Here is a 23,905-nt window from a genome sequence, read left to right on the forward strand (position 1 = left end):
ATTAGGAATAGAAACTTCATCATAATGAAATAATTCATATACTTACTTTCATATCCGGCCGTCCAAGTCCACAAGGACACCATTGCCAGCAGCCAGTGATACATAAGGCCTTCGATCCTCCAATAGAGAGGGGCGTACAAGGGTCTCGTAAGACGCAGCGCCATCATCCACACGACGTAAGCGGGGATGCAGTATAGGTTGTTCACGATCGCGAATGCCAAGCGGGCGGCGACTCTCACGTACCGGCTGAAACAGCAGGGCAACGTCGGTTCATCCTTGCCGCCTCGCAACGCCCCGGGTGGGACTACGTACAAACGAGCGACGGACGGGGGCCCATGGGGTAACACAAAACACGGGGCCTAGCGGCGAGGCGGCAACGCAACCGCGTTCTCCCTGCGTACAGCTGCCGAAGCGCGGGGGCTTTCGTCGGACGCGGACAATGGCGCTGCGCGACAAATCAAACACAACAATACATTCGACGATATTTATTAATGGAATCGTTCACCGGTTCACTGTCGGTTATTTCATTAAGTAGACTGCGAGTATAAATTTAAAAATGAACCCGCCAGCGAGCACACCGCTCGCCGGCGAGCTTACATGATTGCAACACACATTTTACACCGAACGACGTAACATTAACTCGTACGCGAGCACACATAGACATACATACACAATTTAATAGTTTACGATGCATACTGTGGCACGACCGCGGCCGGTCGGATTCGTCGTGTAAAATTAATACAAAGTTCATTATATAAAATTAAAAAAACGACATCGGACCGCTGAAATTATACAAAAAATTACAATATTAAAGACTGTACACTATCTAATATATACAATATTTGCCAGCAATAGATATGTGCGAGGGCAGTTATATACAGGGCGGTGGGCAGGGCCTATCGCTCAGACGTTATAGTCGTGCGCCATGAGGCCGTGCACCTGCTCGAGACGGTAAGCGAGCCGCTGTTTCTGCGAAAACTCGTCTTCCTCGAGGGTTACCATTAGCTGCTCGTTGTATTTAACCGCATACGCGTACAGCTCGTTCAGTGCACAGTTCGTGTTAAACTCCTTCGTGTGCAGCCGCGACTCCTCCGCCAGCATTGCGTTCATATCCTGGTCGGAGATCGCAGGCATCAGCTTTATATCGGCATAATACCGCTCTACCCATTCCTTGTACACCGGAATGTCTTTTGCGTAAAGAAGCTTAGATGAAGGGGAATCTTTACCTAAAATATGATCGGAAGTGGAACATGAGTCCATAAAAGTCTGCCCTATCACGGATAAGCAAGAGTCGACAGTATTCGACTTGTGCACATCGAAAACGAAATTGGGATTTTTAATTAGATTAACCCAGAAACGAAGTGGTAACGAATTGCTCTTCCAAGTGTGAACCACTTCAGGATCGGATATCGCATGCTGAAGTGCCTGATCGTCGAGAAAATCGAACATATACTTTATAGCGAGAGGTAATGCAGAGCCCCGATGCGCAGTACTAAATATAGTTTCGAATAAATCATCGACAAACTTTTGCAACGTACCCTTGGTGGCCAGCAGACGCGTAAGATATATTTCCGATACCATTTTATTACCCCGCTCTCCCTCTTTATGCGCGTCTCCGTCGTGATGTCTCACGAGATGCCAGTATTTAAAGCCGTGCTCCAATTTAAGCGGACTGGCTGGGGGACTAGCCGAACCGTATTTACCCCTGTTGAGCGTTTCGTATGTATGCGATTTGTCGTTCTTTTCCATATTGGACAAGTTATAAACAGAGCTCTGTTTAGCGACAAGACTGAGACAAGCGCCGTCCAATACGCGGTAATGGTTGAGGGTATTCAGCTTGCGCCATTCACCTTCACATTTAGTGGTGCTGTCTTCGTCGTACAAAATTAAGCGGCCGCTAGCGCCCGTGCGCCACTCCAAATCTAACTCGTCACGATTTGGCCTTTGCGAATGAGGTGTAGCGCGGTAAATAGCATCTAAACACTTCTCCTTTACTTGGCTAATCGTATCACAGTCGAGAACTTTAACTTGCACGTTTTCCGTGGGAGCCTCTAAACCGCTAACGAACAGCGTCTGTTGTGAAATGGACACGCTAACGGTCATAGGTTTGAAATCGATCGACTGCCTAATTAGTTTCTCTTCGCTTAGTGAGTATCGTGCCTCAGAGGTTATAACATCTACGGGCCCTTTGTCTACTTGACCTTTCATAGATCTGAACAAAAGATAAAGTGGTTCGCCGGCGCATTCGCGAAGGAATTTGTATAAAAGAAAAGTGAACCATGCGCTAAGCATTTTCTCGGCGACGCTCTCGGTTCTTCTCAATAATAACTTGGGATGACTTTTGCTCTCCATGCACTTTTCGATAAGCTCGGCCAACAGGGTCTTTAAAACGTCCGTACAATACTCCATTTTACTTTGCAAAGTAACCATTATAAGTGAGGCTACATTGACACGATCGCGCATTGAAAAATATCTATTACTCTCTAAAGTACGAATAAATAATAAAAGGAATGTTTTATGTAAAATAAGTTGCCCAAACATTCGGAGGCCTTTCTCTTTCCTCATAAGCTCTGGGCGCTCCCATTGGAGAACAGCGTGATCGTCTATATTAGGGAACAATATTTTCATGGCGTACGTACGATAATCGAGGAAAGGTATACCGCCAGTTATATCTCCCGTCAAATCAGTCATTTCAGTCTGTAACTCCGCGAAAGCCTCCTTGCACTCCGCAGCTACCCTTAACTCTAATATATCCATTTGCTCTTGCATATTTTTTAAAACTCTAATATTTTCAGTTGATTTACGCCTATACATAACTAGAAACACGACAAATACAAAAGTGAGTACTACAATAATAGCTACAACACCGAATAATACTGGTTTACCTATAGCTGCCGGAAGACCAGCTTGAGAAGAATACGATAATTTACCAATTTTATAGGTTAGAGCCCGACCGACTTTTACGATCACCTCGGGCGTTTCCACTCCATCAGGCAGCTCGTCGCGGGACGGTGGCCTACACGTCAGTTGATGTCTCGCAAGAGACGTCACATTACACACACTTTCCCCAACGTGTACCTCAACATCGCTCTCGGTACACGCCCTATCTAAGTTTTGACCGTTTATAGTGAGATATTCAGATTTATAATACTTTACATCTTCATCAAATTTTTCGTATATCGGGTCCGGATAAAGGAGAAAGGCATCTCCCGTTTTAGTTGTTAGATTCAAAACGCTCTGAACATCGTCCATATTAAACCCGTACTCTAACTGTAACGGCCTATCGGGATCTAAATTAAGTCCTGCGCTTTCAATACCGGGCGATTCACATATGAGATGCGTTTGAAAGTCGACTCTATGGCAAGGAGCCGTATAGGGACGGTTGTCGTGATAGACGTATATTTGTGGAATCTGAATAGAATGGAAATTTCGACCCATAACTTTAATATTTATGCCTCCGGATGGAATGCCTTTAGGCTGCTTACGTTGCGATGCTAATAATGGTCCAGATTCGACAGAAACCACAACAGGATCCTCTATGTACTCAAATTTTTCCCGCTCCAAAGTACGCATACCATTATCAAAGCGCATCCGCAACGTACCCATTTTTAGCTGATATGAATGACTCGTTCTACAGTAAGCTTCCTCATGCGACACTGATAAAATAACGCATGGCAGCTCGTCAATAAACGCTTGAATATTACTTCCCGCGTTTAGGTACTCGCCCGTAATGCGCAATTTCGTGCCACCCGATTGTGGACCATATTTCGGTTGAATAGAGTTAATTTTAGGATTTACAAAAGCGTAGTGATGTTTCGATTCACCGCGATAGTCTGCCACGCGAACAACTACCGGTCCATCTCTAGGAACCTCTTCGCCAGGACCGTCAACCGTGCACACGATCCGCCTAGTTTTTACGTATAACTCAATAATCGGCTGACATTTAATACCAGCTATCGTAACGCCATTGTATATATCGGATATATTACGACCTAAATTAATTCCTTCAATAGTAATGTTAGTTCCGCCATCCCAAGGGCCGAGCTGTGGTTTAAATTCTATAATTTCGGGATTTGGACATGTTTGTGTACGATTGAGCCATACGCTCGGAGCTCCGCATTGTTCTTGAACTTCACACTTATCGGATCCCTGACACCATCCACAACCAAACTTTTCTGGTAAAGCTAAGCATATGCCGCAGTTATCAGCCATATCATTACACCTATAGATGAGTATATGCGTATTATCTGGATTGTCTAAAGGTTTAGAACCACCCCATATGACCGCAAACGACGCAGTTATGTTAGGAGCACGAGAAGTATATGTAAATTCAACGGCCTCGCAATAAATAGTATCAGCTAAGAGTTGAGCATTAACATGAGTTACCCGACCCTCTATATTAAACTGGCAAACAAACCTCGTTTGGACAATAAATTGACCTATAATATGAACTTTTACTTTAATGGCTTTCTTAACACCAGAAGGAACTAAAATTTCATTTGTACCATCAGAGGTGGAATTAATCGTCGGACAGAAGCCAGGTCCAGAACGGTAACTAGGACCGATCCGGCTCACGCCTGTGACAAGGATATCATTTCTACAATTTTCAGCGGTATCGTGTGTACATCGATGGCCGTCCACACACCAATCACAAGGAAATGAGGAGCTGACGCACTGGGTGCACGAGCTGTACGTGTTACAATCAAAAAACGTAAAATTAGAAGCTACAAAATCAGGTCCCTGTGTCGTACGTACGGATAATTTTGCTGTAAAGTGGTGTTGCCCAGCGGGTATTGGCGGTAAGGTATCAGTTCGTGGCGTTGTACAATTAACACTATGGGGGTTCCGGGTTGCATTTGTTATTAATGTTCGATCTAAAGCTGTAAACGCACACAAAAATTGCCCATTAAGCGTCGGTAAGTTTTCGATAACTAAATCTAGAGTTCTTGCAGTTGTTCGTTGTAATTGGTTTGGTGTTACTTGTGTAATAGTAGTACAACGTCCGCTGCGGTAAGAAATCCAATACAAAGGATCTTCAGCGGCTTCCTGACAATCGGAGCGTAGACTGCACTTGTTTTCGAGGGAACACCAACCGCAATAAGGATCTTTTGCTCCAAGGCATGTCAGACACGATTTGTACACGCTACATTCTTGAACCTTTACTTTTGATACTTTTCGTTCCGTCATCACATATAGGTGCATTAATTGAGTATCGAAAAATAGATCCTTATTCACTGGCGAGCTCTCGTCGACAACTATGTCACCATATTCAAAAGCTGATGTGGCACTCTCAACGACGATTTTCTTAAGGTGGCCTTCAGCTGTTCCAGCGAAGACAACTGTGTAATCGCCTGTTGCTGTCGCTGCCACAGCCGTTAATCGCTTCTTGAACACCGCTACTGGTACTGCTTCTACCGGTTGTTCGCCGCCTAGCGGTGTATTTACATCCAGTCCGCAGAAATCTTCACTAATAGATTGCAATTTAGTTCCAACACATGAGTGTGAAGGTGAAATGAAGTCTAGGCCTCTAGAACCGTTTCCATTAAAACATGTTTTTATGTTTTGCATAAACTTACGTCGAATAGCTTTTAAGGAATACACACATAAAGCTGATAGATTCGAGGGAACGTTTGTGTTAATTGATTCACTTTGACTGAATGCAGCAAACAAAACATCATGCTGCGCGGTTATTCCCAATTCACCAGCCAATACAGATCCTGCTTTTCCAACGAATGCAGCTTGAACAAGATTATATCCGAAATTACCGCCTCCTTCGCCCATACAGGACATGGGAATTTCAGTATACGAATAATAATTCTCATCATCGTGACAAACACGCACCAGTTTACTGTAGTATGTATCAGAGCCAACACCCCTCAGCTGAGTACTTAGAAAGTAACTGAATCCTTCGGAACTAAATCCATACACATAGTTTATAGGATAACGTTCACGCGATAGAGAATTGACAAACATTCGTGTTCCAGTAGTTACAGCTGTACGAGCAATCATAAAAAGTCTATCATCTTCTAAAGAACGGCTACTAACGGTGGGCACTTCCGATCGATATGGTGAATTACCAGTAAACGTAACTCCAACGTACATGACCTGCGTCATCGGTGGGTTCGGAGGCCCAGGCGCAATAAATGCTACGGTGGAAGCACTCGCATTGTTCGCTACGACCGGTTCACGCACTTCCCTTACATCATGCGAAATATTGTTTAAATTACGAACAGAACAAAGACCTTGCAGCACCGAACCGCAAGTTATCAAGCGACTCGTCGCATAATCTATCACGAGAGCTTTATTCACATTGTCCGTCGGCTTCTTCACGAAATTAGGTGGGCAATCGAAAGTACACTGGGAGGAATCGTTGACCGGTCCGGTGTCGATTCTCTGGGCGACTTCAAGATCGGGGGATAACTGGAATAGTCGATTCACGGCGCCTACGTAGACTCTGCCCGTGTTGTGGTCAACGACGAGGTGGTTGAACTGCGTCGAAGGATCGTTTTTGTCGGTGAAGATGCGCACCACGTCCTGCAAGGCGCGCGCGGAGATGCACGCCGCCGCGAGGGCGAGCAGCACGCGCCACATCGCGCGATCGCATGTGGTCTACCGCCGTCTCCCGCGTAGGCACCCACCCGCCCATCTGGAACGCGATACACCGCTCAGCCACTGGCCGCCGTCGCCGCTGCGACCCCATCGCACCGCACCGCTCCGTCCAGTACCCTGATTCTACCGACTACAACTTCGACAATCCTAACTCTATGATCCCAAGTTAAAATAAGTGAAACCCGCTATTTGAATATATCGGCTCGGAGAGGTCCAGTGCGATAAGATTACGCGCGCTGAAACCGAGGTGTTCAAGTACCCGTTTTTACCATGATACCAACCTATTTTACTGCCACACCAAAGAAACCTAAGCAAAAACCATCTGAGATAACCATTTATTTAAAAAATTGAATTAATGGACAGATAATGTACACAATGCGTAACCTGCTCGACGAATGTTTTTCAATTGCCGCAAACAAAAATAGGTTAGTACTAGGAATAAACGGGCACTGTGAGCCCCGACACGGTCAGTCCAATGATCATCAACGCCGACGAAAGCCTCAGCATCATAAAGGGGAGTAATAAAAAATCATATAAGTTGGCATGCTGTTCATACGAGGGAGCGAACGTGGTAGCGTAATGATAAACAAAAGTAAAATTAAACTTTTAACTAACTAAAAACATTGACAACATCGATTTAATACTTACAGAATTGCCATGATTGAAAAGGAACGAACGAGCTTCAAATTGATATCGTTATAAGTCAAATTCATGTACAGTGCTCTGTCATAATGTGGACTCCGTGTTAAGTCCACTAAACCTGTAACAAATAAGACAGGTTAAGGCCCTTTGAGGCTCATGGAAACAAATGTAATTTACTTTATATTAACTAAACAATCCAACCTAAATTTTTGATATTAATAAAATTTATCTTTATTTAATTATATAATAAATAATATTCCTAAACTACAATAAAGTAATAAAATTCCTAAAGAATATACTAAATCAAGTAAATTGAAGAATTATTCGATAACTTGAACGCACCACTACAATACGGCACGGTTATGATGTTTATTACATTCCCTGCCATGAACTACCACCCACTCGACCCTAATGAAATTCACCAACCTACGCACCGAAAGTAACGTAAAAACTATAGATTACGATACTTTTTACGAAAGATCTTTTTGTGGTATCGAGTAACTTGTTCATTTTTCGCAGAGCTATAAGAATTGAGGAAAGAAAGTCAGCCATTACGGCGCACGCGAGTCGATAAACGGAAGCCATTCCAATAAACGCCACGCATTCCCTAGTTATTTGATAAATGTTGTAACCCTAAACCTACCTTTGGTTAAGTTTACAGACGGCCGAATGCAATCCTTATAAAATCCTGAGATATGTTGATGAATATCTTTGCACTATTGTACCACTTCACTTATTTCTACAATTATTCACTTGTTCTATTATATACCACGAAACCACTTATACCGTACATTTACAGTTAAAATCACAACATTTCATTTCTATAAAATAACTTTTATCGAGGTACAAATCCGGTTTGTTGAGTAAAACTGGCCATTACACGAAAAATCCACGACGAGAGCATCAGTCTTGGCACATCGCAATGGAATGACTTCGGTTTCGTTTTTCGAACGAGTCTAGGCGTGACTAAACACGACATTACCCGACTATACCCGATTCTGATTTTAGTTCAAGAAAACGCCGCTAGGAGAAATCAACCTATGATGCGTTCAACTTTTCATTATTTTATCAGAAAAACATTTGTATGTGAAAATTAATATTTCTGTTTATATTTTCAATAAAGTACATAGGACATTAAGTATTGAATTGTACTTTTATTAAAAGATACTCAAATGTGTTACTATATCATTCACAGACTATATTAACTCAGGATTTCCTCCAGATTAGCGGTAAACAGAATAGCAGTCAAATGTCTGCGCTCTATCCTGATTTGTGATATTGATGGCTAATAGCAGTCTGTCACAGTGCCAAACGTCAGCATTCAGCAACAACGTATAAAAAAAATTACATTAATTGTAGAACGGCTTTTTGAATTATTGAATGGCCTATGCGGCCGCTTCTTAGTACTCAAATTGTTATTAACTAATTGATATAATGGCTTCATCTTTATTTAAACTATCGGCTGTTGTCGCAAACTCTTCTAAAAATTTACGATGCGTCGTTCGTTTGATGGAAAAAAGAGTTTTTTCAACTACCAATGTTACAGCGGTAAGTTGCATAACAGACATTTTATTTATTTCTTCTTTCAATATCCCTATGCAAGTTCTCAAAACTTATACGGTATATCTCGTACGTGACCAGACGTCCCGTTCTGAACGAGACTGTTACTTATTCCAATTAAGTCCTGGTGTCACCGAAGAGAACTGAGGGATGCAAAATGGTCCCATTTTGAGAAACCGCGCGACAATTTCAGTAGCAGAATATAAAAAAATCGTGTCAAGAGTTTCATTCCTATTTCAAATCGTCACCAGCTATATTAAAACAAATTTGTTCTTCTGATAAATATAACTCAACATTTTAGGTACCTATATTTTGTGATTCTTAACTCATAAGCCTTTAAAATTAATTATTTTACAATTGTTATTTTTTAACTGTCTACTTATAGTTTGACCTAAATTAAACCAAATGCCCCATTTTGAGTCAAAGAATAAATGGTCAATTTTGGTATAACTTATATGGAAATAGCCTTTACTGCCTCTTAAGAGTGAAGTAACTAATGATAATTCAACGTCAAAAGGCATTACCTTTGTTACAATTTAGCTTATGAATGTCATAGAGGCTTTTTAGTGATAATAGTCAGTTTAATTTAAACTATAATATACCATGTAAATGTTCTTATTTAATAAATGAGAAATAACTTGGTTAAGTGTAGACTCTTAATCTTATAGAAGTGTTCATTCAGATATCTTGTCATGTGTAAGAAAGTTGATTACCTAGTTTACTATAAAAATAATGATGATCAAAGAAATGGATGCAATCTGAGATTAGCAATTAATTGTTATTGATTTGATTTTCGAATAAGTAATATAAATAATATTATTCTAAATTTACTTAAGACATTTAAAAACTAGTAAAGATTTAATTAACTCAAGTGTCTAGAGAGACATACTGATGTCTTATAAGGCAAATGACTTAAAAGTTTTACTTACATAAATTGAATTTCAAATACATATTTAAATATATATGTAACAATAAAGATTTGATAACAGTTAAAAAAAAACATCTTATGAATATAGGTGTGAATCTACATAAACATTTCTAGGTTTAATAAATGAATTTTTCTATTTATTTGTTCTGTCCAGAAAATGTAATTTTCTTTAATGCGGGAATGACGTGATAAAATAATAATAATAATAAATATTTTTTTTTATTGTTTCTCAAATTTTTTACATCATTAAATGAGTATGAGACAACCCCCGTAAGTAGTCAAGAGACACTTGTGTTGGGGTTGGCTCGCTACTTCCCTTAACTAAACAAACTTTAACTAAATCTATGAATGCGTGTATGTGTGTGTATGGGTGTATGTGTGCATGTGTGTGCTGTGTGTGAGCGAGTGTGCACGCTGTCAAGAGATGGGTTGTCTATTATTTATTTTCTGTGATCTTAAAATATGCTTGTTATTAAAGCACGGCAACTATATGTTCAACAACATGAACTACGAATAAACTAATAAATATTATTTTCTGTCATCAAATCAAATCATTAATGTTATTAATCTGTTAATTAAATTCAACATTTCCTTCACATGTGACGATGTGAAATTTTTTTGAAGTGAAACTTCTTTAGAATCATTGTGATTTCAAACCGGATGCAACGAAAAAGCGACAGTAAAAAGAGACAGAAACATTAATTCATATGATTTAACGTGGGAGAAAATGAGATAGATAAACTTCTTTCGAATCGTCGTGATTTCAAACCGGATGCAGCGGTAAAGAGAGACAGAAACATCAATTCATCATATGATTTAACGTGGGAGAAAATGAGATAGGAGGCATTATACAGCCTCTATTTACTGCCGCTTTTTTTTTGATCGAATTTCAAACTTTCGTTGTTTTAGTTTTTGTCAAATTAAAGATTTATATTAAACTTATAAATTAAAATGTATAATTAAAATATACTGTTTTTAAAGAACACACACATTTAGATAGTGGAAAATGATTAATTTATATTTGTTTTTGAAGGTTTCACTTCTACCATGTGTGAATTGCACAAATGTTTTTTTTTTTAAATTTAAATAGAAAATTGAGTTTTTTTTTTTTTACAATAAATCGAAGAAATTTTTACTCTTTCAATTTAATATTATAACATCAAAAACAACAAACTTAAGTTGGTAACAATTATAATGTACCGCTTAATTACATTGCGGCGAGTGGCGACCCTAACCTAACAAAAAGATAAGAGTGTTCACACGCCGGAGGTACAGAAAATCCGATTCAGTCGATTGCGACCCGTCGCCCGACGCACGCGCAGTTTGATATCATTTAATCTACAGGCAATATATGCTGTTACAGTCCGCTATTTCGCCACAAACCTGTTTGACGAGGGTACTAATCGCTAAGCTAGTTTTGCGAGTCGCGACGAACATTCATTTCGCGTTCCAAGTTTGAACTCTATGTCTGAGAATTTGTCTGGCTGAAAAGTGTCAGCTGTCAATTGAAACTTTATATTTTGGTTTTTGTAATATTAATAAAAATGGCTTGTTCGCAATGTATGAACGCCGGAAACAAAGCTGTGAGAATGGTAAGAATAATGTGCATTAATCAGAACTATGTTGGCGCTCGATCGAAGTTTTATGGTGTTTGACTATCGCACAAATTGTTTAGTTATAAGCATCTTATTCAAACTGTTTTTATTAACGTATTATTTTGTTATTCTAGTCATTTTGATACCTTAAATTCGTGTCACAAGTGAATTGAATTACGCACTGACTTTCTATTATTACGATCAAAGTAGAAATCGAAACTGGCTTATTTGTTACCATAATGATAGGACTTCCACGTAGAAAATATTGTTTGAAACTTCTATATATTATATACGCCTATACGCCAGTCGCTATGTAATTACTGGGTTTGTTTTATGTACATCTCGCGTTACATAAATATGCTTATACCTTGCTGTATCAAATCAACGGAATTCTTAGTACCTATATTTATTTCATTATTTACATTTTCTCTTACGAAAGCCCCCCATTGTTTTGGTACATAAAAATGTTGTCAATAATAACAATATATTATCATTAAACAGGTGAACGTATTGTGTGGATAGTATTAATGTTTAATAATATTTTGCTTAACAGAGAACTATACTTTAAAACTCATTCGCCTTTAGAATCCCTGGGATCGTACCCCGGCTGTGCACTAATGAACTTTTCTTATGTACGCATTACACACTCGCTCATAGGAAAGAAAAACATCGCAAGGAAACAGGCAGCAGACCCAAGCCATGGCACATATGGCTGATCAACCTTCTTGCCTATTTTAAATGGCCCGTTTGTTGTTTAATAAGTATTTAGTTGTTACATTGTGTCAACAGAGGAAAGAAAAGGACACGATGGGGGAATTGGACGTTCCTGACGACAAGTTGTACGGCGCCCAGACTGTGCGATCTATTATGAACTTCCCCATTGGCGGCATTGAAGAGCGGATGCCTGTATGTATTTACACATTATGTATTCAAATCAAAAATGAATTTATTTCGCTACCATAGAGAATGCTCATAGTTGTTCGTCGTGGGACGAGGCAGAAATCGAAAGCCATAGCACCTCCAATCATTTTAATCAATTTTTATTGCACACCACAGAAAACAAGATATTTTCCAACCAATTCAAATCAAATCATTTATTCCAATTAGACCACCTAAAATGGCACTTTTGATCGTTAAATTAAATATAAGGTCGTTTCGTTTGCAGTAGAATGTGCAGGAAACTCCACACTTACTCTTTTAAAATAGAATTTACCATATTTGTATACATTAGGTAAATAATTATGTGTGAAGACTATTGTATTGTTAGAATACACGTTCCTCACATATTTAAAAATATCTAAACCGTAGAATAGTATACATTAAAGAATAATAAAAAAACTATAAAACAGTGTGTGAGATGAAAATAAAATAATTACAGTTTCTAGTTATAAAACAATAATTCAAGTTAGGGTTCTTCAAGAAAAGAGCGTACTACCTCTTAAAAGGCTGGCAACGCACTCACCAGCTCTATGGTTTTGAGTCTATGAGGGGCGGTATTACTCAACATCACACGAGCCCCCTGCCCGTCTGTCTCCTGTTATACAAAAAACCTCGTACATTTATGAACGTGAAGATTTACTACCAGTTCTCAAAGAATCCATCCAAAAATACCAATCAAAGACACAGAGTTTTCGAAAAGAACTGGCAATACACTCTTCGTCATTCTTTTTAATCGCCAAGTCCATTGCAAGTAAATTGAGAATCTGCATCGATTACGACATGCTCCACATGATATATTAAAAATGTCATATATATGTATATAGAATTTTAAAGAGACCTAGTAATTGGAATTATATGTTAGAAATGATTATAGGATAATCAGAGAATCTCCACTGTCATTTTTTAATATAATTTTTATTAAATTAAATCTGATTAATATAATTATTTCACAATAGGCTAGTTATCTATTAAATTATTAGTCAAGACGCAGAAATCTGATACTTTTGTTTGGAGGAAGAATTTTCTATACGATTCTTATTTCTCCTAAATTTTTTACAGTATCCAGTGATTGTCGCGATGGGAATTTTGAAAAAGGCGGCCGCTAAAGTCAATGTTGAATATGGATTGGATAAAAAGCTTGGTAAGAATAGAGAAAAACTGTTTATTAAATTATTATTACAATTTCAAGATATATTTTAAATATATATCCATATTTGTATGTGGCAAAGATTTCTATCACAAGCGACGTCATCAGAAATTATAAACAAATGAATGATGAAACAATGAAATCAAGAGAACATATTATATTTTATTTAATTAATTAATTTTTTATCTGACCTTAATCGACTTTGAACTTATCAATGTTGACAATTTTGCGGTTGGTTATGTCCAGAACGATATAATTCCCTATCAGTAAAGTTGATATAATTTCCTATTTAAGGAACCTTGTATTTTCTGTTTCTCTATTGGGCAAGTCTAAATTTTGTTAATTCATCTACATAGCAGCGAATGAAATCAGCATTTTACAGGCAATTTTTAGATTATACTATGTGTATGATTCTTATCACGTAAACTTAACAGAGTATGAATCCTGTTTCTAAATCTTACTCTCAACTTTATTAAATGCTAGGAACCTATAATAGCTATGCACCTTATATACTTAAATAAACATACATTTTACCTAAATATTAATAACTATATATACAATTAATAATTAAAAAATACGTTTCCTAACTTAGACTAAACGATCACACTTTTTGCTCTGGCATTGAGAGTGTCCATGGGCGGCGGTATCACTTAACATAGGGTGAGCCTCCTGCCCGGTTGCCCCCTGTTCTATAAAAAAAAAACAAATATTAAAAATAAAGCGCCGCCCTTGGTTGGTGGATTCACTTAGACGGTCATTAGGTCTGTTCTGCGTAAAAAATCTCCTATACACTGCCGTAATTAAGCCAATCCTAACTTATTTATATATTACAGAAATACATACTATGCCAATACGATAATGTCGAGAAATATTAAATAAAATATATTACAGTACATGTATACGTGTGTATAAACAATATACACAATATCGCTACTGTGAATTCACTCTGCGAACATACAAATATGTCGATAGGCACTACGTTCTGGATAACCTGGGATCTGTGCAACAGACTGGTTCTTGCCCTTGGTATTGCAAATAACCTAGGCCTTCGCCCTTAACTTATGGAGCCCTGGTTTGGTAGCTTGGACGCTTCCTTCCTCCCCAACGCCTTGTCCATCCGTTTGCATGAAAACAAAGCCAACTGCAGCGAATTTTTTTTTTGTTTCCTTTTTTTAATTTTTAGGGGATACCCTGCAAATTGTACCCCTCGACTTCTATACAGCAGGAGGTAGCAAATTTTGAGGTCGCCAAAAGTGAATTTATTTTCTGTGTTCCAGCTGATGCAATAATACAGGCGTGTGATGACGTAATCTCTGGCAAGTTATACCGTGAAGGACACTTTCCGCTTGTTATCTGGCAAACTGGCTCTGGGACTCAGAGTAACATGAACACCAATGAGGTTGGTACCGTATAGTCCTATACTGACTTTGACATTTTAATTATTTCATGATTAAAAGAACGCATATACTATAGAATACTGACAGCACTTGCTAGTTCTCAGATATTACAAAATTCAAAACAAATCTTTTCCATACTATATTTATGGTCAACATGGAAATCATCTATTTTTATTTATACATTTTTGTTTATTTAGTAAGATCCCAAAATGTGCCTATGGCATATAGTTTATGTTAAATGTGTAATAAATACAATAATCTGTATTACAAGGACACCTAGGTACCCACAAATTCACCTAAAGATGTAGTAGTGTAATTTATTTATTTAAATAGATTAAATAAATTACACTAGTGTGTGTGTGATGTAAATGATCAGATTTAAAAACCCATTATTTATTTGTAATTAATACATAAATTGTTATTACCAGACAGAGACGAAGAACTACTTAAAATATTGCTCTTTATTTAAACATAATTAAAATACAAAACGTGACAGTAGAACACAAATTGGCCACAATTTCTCATTTCACCCATACCACCTTCATTTCATTCATCCTCAATGCGTCTAATTCCTTCCAATTATATTTCCAGGTTATCGCCAACCGTGCTATACAAATCCTGGGAGGAAAACTGGGAAGCAAGGATCCGGTTCATCCAAATGACCACGTGAACAAATCGCAGAGCTCAAACGACACTTATCCGACCGCAATGCATATCGCAGTGGCTATGGAGTTGAGAGACAGATTGATGCCTGGACTAGTGGCCTTGCGAGACACCCTCGATGGCAAAGCCAAGGAATTCAATAAGATCATCAAGATTGGCAGGTAAATGGATTTTTCTTGGCCTATGGATATATTATAGGAAAACCGCATGGATACTCTCAATGCCAGAACGCGAGTGCGTGGCCGGCTTATGAAGAATTGATTCTACTTAAAGTGTTATTTCCCACTAAATTGTTTTGTATTCTATTCTTACTAGGGTGGAACACATTTCTTGAAGCCCTTTTGTATGTACTTGGGTAACATTGAAAATATTTAAAACTGGCCTGTTAGAAACACTGTTATAATGAAATCCTTGTATTGAATTTGCATTATTGCATTCATTTGTCATTTGTTTTTGTGAAATGGCGGCAAATCTAAAATCTCTTGTTACACGTGAAAATGAATCTAACGCTAGAAAATTTTTGGTCATTGATTTAGTATGACTTCCGTTGTGGGCTTACTCAACAACAAAACTGTGATAGGCTGCGATTAGCATTTCTTAATGAAGCCCCATCCAGTGTTAATGTTTACAATTGTTTTAACGAGTTTAACCGTGGACGTACCAATGTCAATTATGATCTGCGTGAGGGACGTCATTTAACAGCGATTTAAAAAAAAAATACGTTTATTCTGGAACATGAGATCATCAAGGTTTCACTTATTCCACATAATTAAATTGGAACCTGTTGGCATCCCTACTCATCGGCAAAGAAGACAGAGGGTGTTGGCCGAGACAAAAAGCCGCCATAAAAATGGCTGGACTGAAGATAACATCACTGCTGACCATAAAAAGTAGCAAAGCGAGCCGTAGGTAGTTATAGAAGAGGATTACAAACATAGGAAAATTCCATAGAAGTTTCATATAATAAGTCACTTATATTTGATTTATTTATTTAAGTAATCTTACAGCCACACATATACATATTAAATAAAATAAAATGAAAACACTTAGACAATATAGAAAGAATTACACAGTGATCTATAACTTCTGACATACTTAATACATTTTTAAATATGATTGAACTGTGTTCTTAATTATTATTAATTAATCGGCCGCTCAAGAAGATTTAAACCACGGTTTTAGCTCTTGAAACAGGCGTATATAAATATATGACTATATGCGATATATTAACCACTTGGGCCACATCAATGTAAGTGCTGTATATTGTCCGCCAAAGCATAAACTGAAACAACACATGTTTGACCGCTACTTTCAGAGCTTGGGAAACAGATATATATGTGGTGGGGACTGGAACTGTAAACACACTCATTGGGGCTCAAGATTGACGAATAGCAAAGGACGTGAGTTGAAAAAATGTGTCGATAAACACAAACTTATAACACTAGGAACAGGAAAACCAACTTATTGGCCAACAGATGCCAACAGAATACCTGACCTACTGGACTTTTTTATGGTGAAGGGACTGTCTGATGTGTATTTTGACGTGGCTCCTTCGTCTGATGGTGGGTCTGACCACACGCCTGTCATAGCAACATTTAGCGTTACGGCTATACACAGAGAACAGAGACTGGCACTATATAATCATAAAACAGACTGGGACGCATTCGCTGAATACCTGGAAGATGAGGTGGATTTAAAGGTTAAGCTCGAGACAGAAGAAGATATAGATGAGGCAACATTCTACATCACGAATCTCATCCAAGTTGCTGCGTGGCGTGCCACCCCGACACTGAGCTCTCCCAATCAAGTAGATAACATACCAATGGAAATACGCAACAAGCTGGAAGAAAAACGGAGACAAAGAAGGCGATTACACACCAGCAGATCAAATGTAGACAGGTCAGAATTCAATAGAATATCTAGAGAACTAAAAGAGTTAATCAAAGAAAATCAGAACACAACCTTCCAAGAAAAACTCTGTACACTCTCGGCGCACAAGAAAGATAATTACTCACTCTGGAAAATAACTAAAAACTTTAAAAGACCACAAAACCATATACCGCCTATAAGGACATCTACAAATGACCCATGGGCTAGGAGCGGCAGTGAAAATGCTGAACTCTTCGCAAGACACCTTAGTGAAGTCTTCAAACCAAACCAATCATCGATGACTGAGTTTGAAGAGGAAGTGGACAGAATTATCAATAGTGACCAGCAGTTATCACTACCGCTAAAACTTGTCACCCCACCGGAACTAATGCGAACAATAAGCTACCTGGAAAACAAAAAGGCTCCTGGTTTCGACCTAATAACAGGTGAAATCCTTAAAAAAATGCCTAGAAAACCAATAGTATTCCTAACAATGTTATTTAATGCCATTTATAGAATACAGTACTACCCAAAGCTATGGAAGATATCACAAATAATTATGATTGCAAAACCAGGGAAACCACCAACAGAACCTAGCTCATACAGGCCTATAAGTCTTCTTCCTACAATGTCAAAGGTTTTTGAAAAAACTTTCCTGCGGAGACTAAAACCAGTTCTGGATGAAAATAGGATTATACCCGATCACCAATTTGGTTTCCGGGAAAAACATGCTACTGTAGAACAAGTACACCGAGTGGTTCACAAAATAAGGCAATCGCTAGAGAAAAAAGAGTATTGTCCAGCAGTATTCATAGACATTCAACAGGCTTTCGATAGAGTTTGGCACAAAGGATTGCTGTACAAGCTGAAAACGCTCCTACCAAACTCATTTTATATGATCCTAAAATCTTACCTTGATCAAAGAAGATTTCAAGTGAAGTATGAGGAAGAGCTTTCAAGGCTTTATTGCATCACTGCCTCAGTTCCACAAGGATCAGTGCTTGGCCCGGTCCTTTACTCGCTGTATACGGCAGACTTGCCTGAAACGGAGAATGTTGTGACAGCAACATACGCGGATGACACTGCATGCCTTGCAAGCGATGTGAATCCGTATAGCGCTTCAATGAAACTACAGGAACAACTTGATAAGGTGAACGAGTGGCTACAGAGGTGGAGAATCAAGCCTAGCATTGGTAAATCAGTCCAAGTAACATTTACACTGCGAAGGGGCGATTGTCCTGTGTATATGGAAGACAAACCGTTACTAAGCAAAAACAGCGTGAAATATCTCGGACTACATCTGGACAGAAGGCTGACCTGGGCTAATCATATAAAACCCAAGAAAAGAGAAGCCACCTTGAAATTTAAAGAGTTATCTTGGCTTCTAGGCCAGCAATCTAAACTGAACCTCAGCAACAAATTGCTTGTTTACAAGGCCATAATACAACCGATCTGGACATACGGAATAGAACTCTGGGGCTGTGCATACAATTCCAACATCGAAATTCTCCAAAGATTTCAAAACATTGCACTGCGAACTATTTCAAATGCTCACTGGTTTGTAAGAAACATCGAAATTCACGATTACCTGGAGATGCCAACCGTAAAAGAAGTGATCCGCAAAAACAGTTGTAGATACCGAGAAAGATTAAGGAAGCACACAAATGAACTGGCCAAGAATCTGTTAAGTCCAGGAGATGACGTGACTCGCCTAAAAAGATGGCAAATACTAGACCTAGACCAGAGAAACTAATCTAAAATCTAGTTTCTACAACACATACGCTGCCCTTCAAAGGAATCGCACCCTACCATAACTACCCTCGGAGAATATCTGATTATAGCTGATAGCCGATTGCAGATGAAAAAAAAAAAAAAAAATACGAGGCAAATATATGACTATATACCAACACCAATTCACTGATTTTGTCTTTTTCAATCTTCATACTAGGCCCAGTGTCAAGAAGTTGGTGGGGCCTTTGTTCGTAGGATCCAGAATATAATAGTTTAAACCAAATTTTTCAGAACTCACTTGATGGATGCAGTGCCTTTGACACTTGGACAAGAATTCAGTGGGTACGTGACCCAATTAACGTTCGGTATCGAACGTGTTTGCTCGACATTACCGCGTTTGCACTACTTGGCGTTGGGCGGCACCGCAGTGGGTACAGGACTCAATACTAGGATTGGATTCGCTGAAAAGTGCGCTAAGGAGATCGCGAATCTTACAGGTTGGTTATTATTTTGGATGTTAAAAACATTTTTTTTTTCTTTTCAAATTAAAATTAACTGACTGGCAACAAATGTTTAAATTATTTTTTTTTAATTAAACTGAATTTAATGGCTTGAAATATGACTTGGCTTATTAAGGGTTCATAAATCTAAATTTCTGTGAAGTTTTTGAAGTGAAACATGACCTAAGATTGATGTATCTGTTTCGTGATTATTGTATGAACAGGCAAGACATATTTCTTTTTTGGTCTATGGCTTGTTTCTTCCTACACTGTACGAGCATGCTACCGTGCCTAGAAAGTACATTGGTACACAGCCAGGGTTCGAATCTACGTCCAGGGAAGAGTCACATGCTAGAAAATAGTGTGTGGAGACCCTCCACACGGAAGTGAAACTTCTTAATGTGAAAATAAAATAGGAAGCATTTGTTCTCGCTTTGTCTCTTTCTATTCGCCTCCCCAGAAGCGTTAAACGTTTAACGCAACGCAACAAAAAGTAATTTCACGACGCTCACAGCTTCGCTAGCCAGAATATCACTCTTTCTTTCTCCTATTTTCTACCTTTGTGTATCTTTCTTTCTTCCTCTTGCGTTGGAATATTAGACTCGTTACTAACTTTCAAATTGTAATAGGTATGTTACGCGCATTCGTTCTCGCTCTGTCTCTTTCTATTTCTTCTACCCAGTAGCATTTAACGTAAACTTTTTAAAAGTCGGTCAAATTCATACATTTCATTTATAATAATTTTCAGGTATTCCGTTCGAGTCCGCCCCAAACAAATTTGAGGCGTTGGCTTCACACGATGCAATGGTCGAAGTTCACGGAGCGTTGAATACTATTGCAGTATCATTGATGAAGGTATCTAAAACTCCCTAAAACATGGAAATCATTGGGCTTTGGTTTTTCTTGTCTTCCATACACTCTACATAAAATTCAAAAATCATTAATTCATGTAGGTGACATAATACACTTATGAACGTCAAAAAAAATACATTGCATGCTTCGATAACATTTACTGCCAGCTCTCAAATCAAGAGTGTAGAAAGGAAATACTTACGTATTAGATTTATCACGAATATGCTTTGAGATCGCAAGATAAAAGAATACAACATAATTTCTGGTACATAAAAATTGTGTTTTATGTATGTAATTACTAAAACTAGACAGATTTTTCTCCTTTCCATTTAAAGACATCTTTATGTGACGTAAAAATTTTCACAATCTCTTGTATAGAGGCTACACTATGTTAAAAAAAACAGCTTTATTATACATAATAAAAAAAGATATTTAGGTAAGAAAGAACTGCACTAGTTTCTTGCCAGTTCTTACCCGCCCTTGACTTGCGAACTGATGGTGTAAATTAAAATTATAAGAATAATATTGATGAATAGTTTTCATACTAATACTAAACTTTAAGTAATCATTATTTCAGATTGTAAATGACATCCGTCTGCTAGCTTCGGGACCAAGGTGTGGTCTCGCTGAACTGCTTTTGCCAGAAAATGAACCTGGGTCTTCCATTATGCCAGGTACTGACACATTGAGTTGTTTTTTGTCTATTGCAATTAAATAAAACTTTTTATATGCGATTTTAATATTTAAATATCTTAATATATAAAAATCTCCTGTCGCGATGTTTGTCCGCGATGGACTCCTAAACTACTTAACCAAATTTAAATTACATTGGCACACCGTGAGCAGACTTGTCCAACTTAAGAGATAGCTTAGATCTTTAATTATAGTCACAATTTTATATTATTTGTTTATTATTTGATACAATTCTAACAGATGGCGCTGTGTAAAGTCTGCTAGTTATTTAATAATATTACCTTTTAGTACTACTGCAATATTCTGGACTCCAATTGTAGAAAAAGAGTCCACCAACCCACTTAATACCTAAAACGCCCTCAATATTTTAGGCAAAGTCAACCCAACCCAGTGTGAGGCGTTGACGATGATCGCTGCTCAAGTGATGGGCAACCACGTGGCCTGTACCATCGGCGGAAGCAATGGCCACTTCGAGCTGAACGTCTTCAAGCCTATGATGGTCGCCAACGTCTTAAGGTCTATAAGACTCATTGGTGAGTGGATGATGGCCATTCTGGAAGGTCAATTTTAATAATCGGCTAGCTTCGGCTTCTTCCGCTGACAGAGACGGCGCTAGCCGAGTATCTTTTTCTAAAGCACGATGTGATTTAAAAATGGCCGGGTACTGAATATATACTGAAAAAACCTTGGCCTTGTCATCGTCTTACAGACAAAGCATAGGTACAAAGAACTCAAGTACTAGGAGAACAATATAATGATACAAACCTAGGTTTCTGAGTCTAGATTTTGGATACAATTATATTTTTATTTATCTCTGATCTTCCAGGTGATGGATGCCAGGCCTTCAACAAGAACTGTGCAGTGGGCATCAAGGCCAACACTGGCCAAATTGACAAGATCATGAAGGAGTCGCTGATGCTGGTCACCGCACTCAACCCACACATTGGTTATGATAAGGTAATAAAACAGTTGCTTTCAACCTCGTATGTACGTATGTGTGATTCAAATTACGTCAAAACCTTTTATAATAATTAAACACATTCTAAAAAACTATATATTACCTAAGAAATAAAACCCAGTGGCGCTACAACCCAACACTAAAAAAGTGTTTTCTTTCAATGTGTAAATAAAAGACAATACTATAGAAAACTTATCTATCGTAATAAAAAAGGATGTCTTATTAGCGACTAAGCTAATAGATATATCTGATATCTTTAAAGGAGTAATATAATTGGAATCTCGGAATCGGCTCCAACGATTTTCATGAAATTTTGTATAGGAGGGGTTTCGGGGCAATAAATCAATCTATCTAGGAATAGATGATAGAAAATAACAAAAAGGTGGCGTTTGAGTAGTCCTAATTTAAACTGAAAAATGACTCTTTCGGCGAATAATAATACTATTTTTTTTTATTGTTTTAACGACACAACAACACTACAGCTATTGCAGCATATATTATATTCTATATTATTCATATTTCATCATTTTATTAGTATGTAATTCGTACTTAAATATAATTTCCAAAAAACACAATTTATAAAAAATAAAAAAATACCGAGCAAAGCTTGGTCATCCAGGTACAATAAATTAAGAAGCAATTGAAACTTACTTGTAAGGTAATAAAAAATAGTACAAGAAACCCACCTTTAACCGAAAAATCTATGCTTTAGACACAAGCTGGTTTTAAAAATATCATTTTGCCTACTTAAGTAATGAAATTAATAATTTAAAAATATTTTTCAGGCGGCCCTTATAGCCAAGACGGCGCACAAAGAAGGTGGAACTCTCAAAGACACTGCCATTAAACTAGGAATCTTGACTGCGGAGCAGTTCGACCAGTGGGTCAGACCCGAAGACATGCTGGGACCAAAATAGATCCCATGACCCTGTGTTGAAATTTTTGTGTGAATGTGAACTTGGCATTTCATGCATAGACAGATAATAGACTTAAATATGACTGTCATATCTAATATGCTTATTAAACTGGATTAAAACCTGTCTAATTGTCATTGTTGTTGCTTAATTTATTACTGTTTTTACTGAAAGTTAATTATTCTGAGGATGGGTTTTATTCCAGTGAAAGCCTATTGATTTTAAAATACTATACAATACAACAAACAGAACTTTTGTTTTAATTTTTTGTAGTTCTCGAACAATGACATTTTAGTAGAAATAATGACACCGTTATTTCATTGAATATCAGTCTATTATTTGTAGGTGTTTATATTGCTTCAAAATATAGCTTTAGTATAAGTTGAAATTATTATTGAAAACCTTATTGAATTTCATACTGTGAGACCATTAAATCAGTCGGAACAGTTCTAAAAACTATGTTTTTGGTAAAATACATGTCAAAATGTACTAAGGCTATATTTGAATACTTTTAATGAAGAAAATCTATCTTTTTAACTAATTTTGTCTCTGAATATTAAAGTTTTAAATTCTGGTTATGAAAAATTTATACAAACAATGTTTAAAATATGATCAAATGAGAATTAACATGAACAGCAGTATTATATAAAAAGGCAAACTTAATGATAGCTAGTTGAAGTTTTATGAACTTTCAAATTTCATCTCAAAGCACTGGAGTAAAGAACTTGGACTTGACTTGGAAGTTTTTAGTTACATCCATTTAAATTTTTTTGTGTATCTTAAAATATATATAGAATATGCCAAACAATTTCTGCAATCTGTTATTTATTTTTAATGTTTACATTTAATAAAAAGTTATGTAATTCTCTTGAAGTTTAATTTATTAATTATTTCTTCCAGGATTATTT

At 37.6% G+C, this 23,905-nt stretch overlaps 2 protein-coding genes across 5 annotated transcripts in view; one reads left to right on the plus strand and one right to left on the minus strand.

Annotated features, from left to right (window-relative positions):
* The window catches only part of LOC111003991 (acyl-CoA:lysophosphatidylglycerol acyltransferase 1), a 227,721-nt gene extending 219,481 nt beyond the window's left edge, over nt 1-8,240 (minus strand). For 2 of the 3 annotated variants that reach the window (XR_006750834.1, XM_045632313.1), the window contains exons 1-3: nt 7,895-8,240; nt 7,258-7,369; nt 47-246 (exon numbers count right to left, since the gene is read on the minus strand). Coding sequence is in view for 2 of the 3 variants with exons in the window: in XM_045632313.1 (XP_045488269.1) it covers nt 47-246; nt 7,258-7,322 (265 nt within the window). In the remaining variant the exon portion in view is untranslated. Of the gene's footprint in view, nt 1-46; nt 247-470; nt 6,647-7,257; nt 7,370-7,894 lie in introns of those variants that run through there. The other variant, XM_022265737.2, reaches the window with a different exon arrangement.
* Nucleotides 8,241-8,589: 349 nt separating this feature from the next.
* On the plus strand, nt 8,590-23,863 carry LOC110997539 (fumarate hydratase, mitochondrial). Of its 2 annotated transcripts, none has more exons than XM_022265738.2 (11): nt 8,590-8,799; nt 12,124-12,240; nt 13,333-13,414; nt 14,698-14,819; nt 15,409-15,641; nt 19,372-19,577; nt 20,329-20,435; nt 21,010-21,106; nt 21,497-21,658; nt 21,952-22,082; nt 22,869-23,863. In XM_022265738.2, the coding sequence occupies exons 1-11, from the start codon at nt 8,686-8,688 to the stop codon at nt 22,998-23,000; spliced, it is 1,503 nt and encodes a 500-aa protein (XP_022121430.1). In that variant the 5' UTR covers nt 8,590-8,685; the 3' UTR covers nt 23,001-23,863. The 2 variants fall into 2 exon arrangements, with proteins under 2 accessions (XP_022121430.1, XP_022121431.1); XM_022265739.2 differs by lacking the exon at nt 8,590-8,799 and adding an exon at nt 11,038-11,331.
* The last annotated feature ends 42 nt before the right edge of the window (nt 23,864-23,905 follow it).

This window comes from Pieris rapae, chromosome 19 (assembly GCF_905147795.1).
Source record: "Pieris rapae chromosome 19, ilPieRapa1.1, whole genome shotgun sequence".
NCBI lineage: Eukaryota > Metazoa > Arthropoda > Insecta > Lepidoptera > Pieridae > Pieris > Pieris rapae.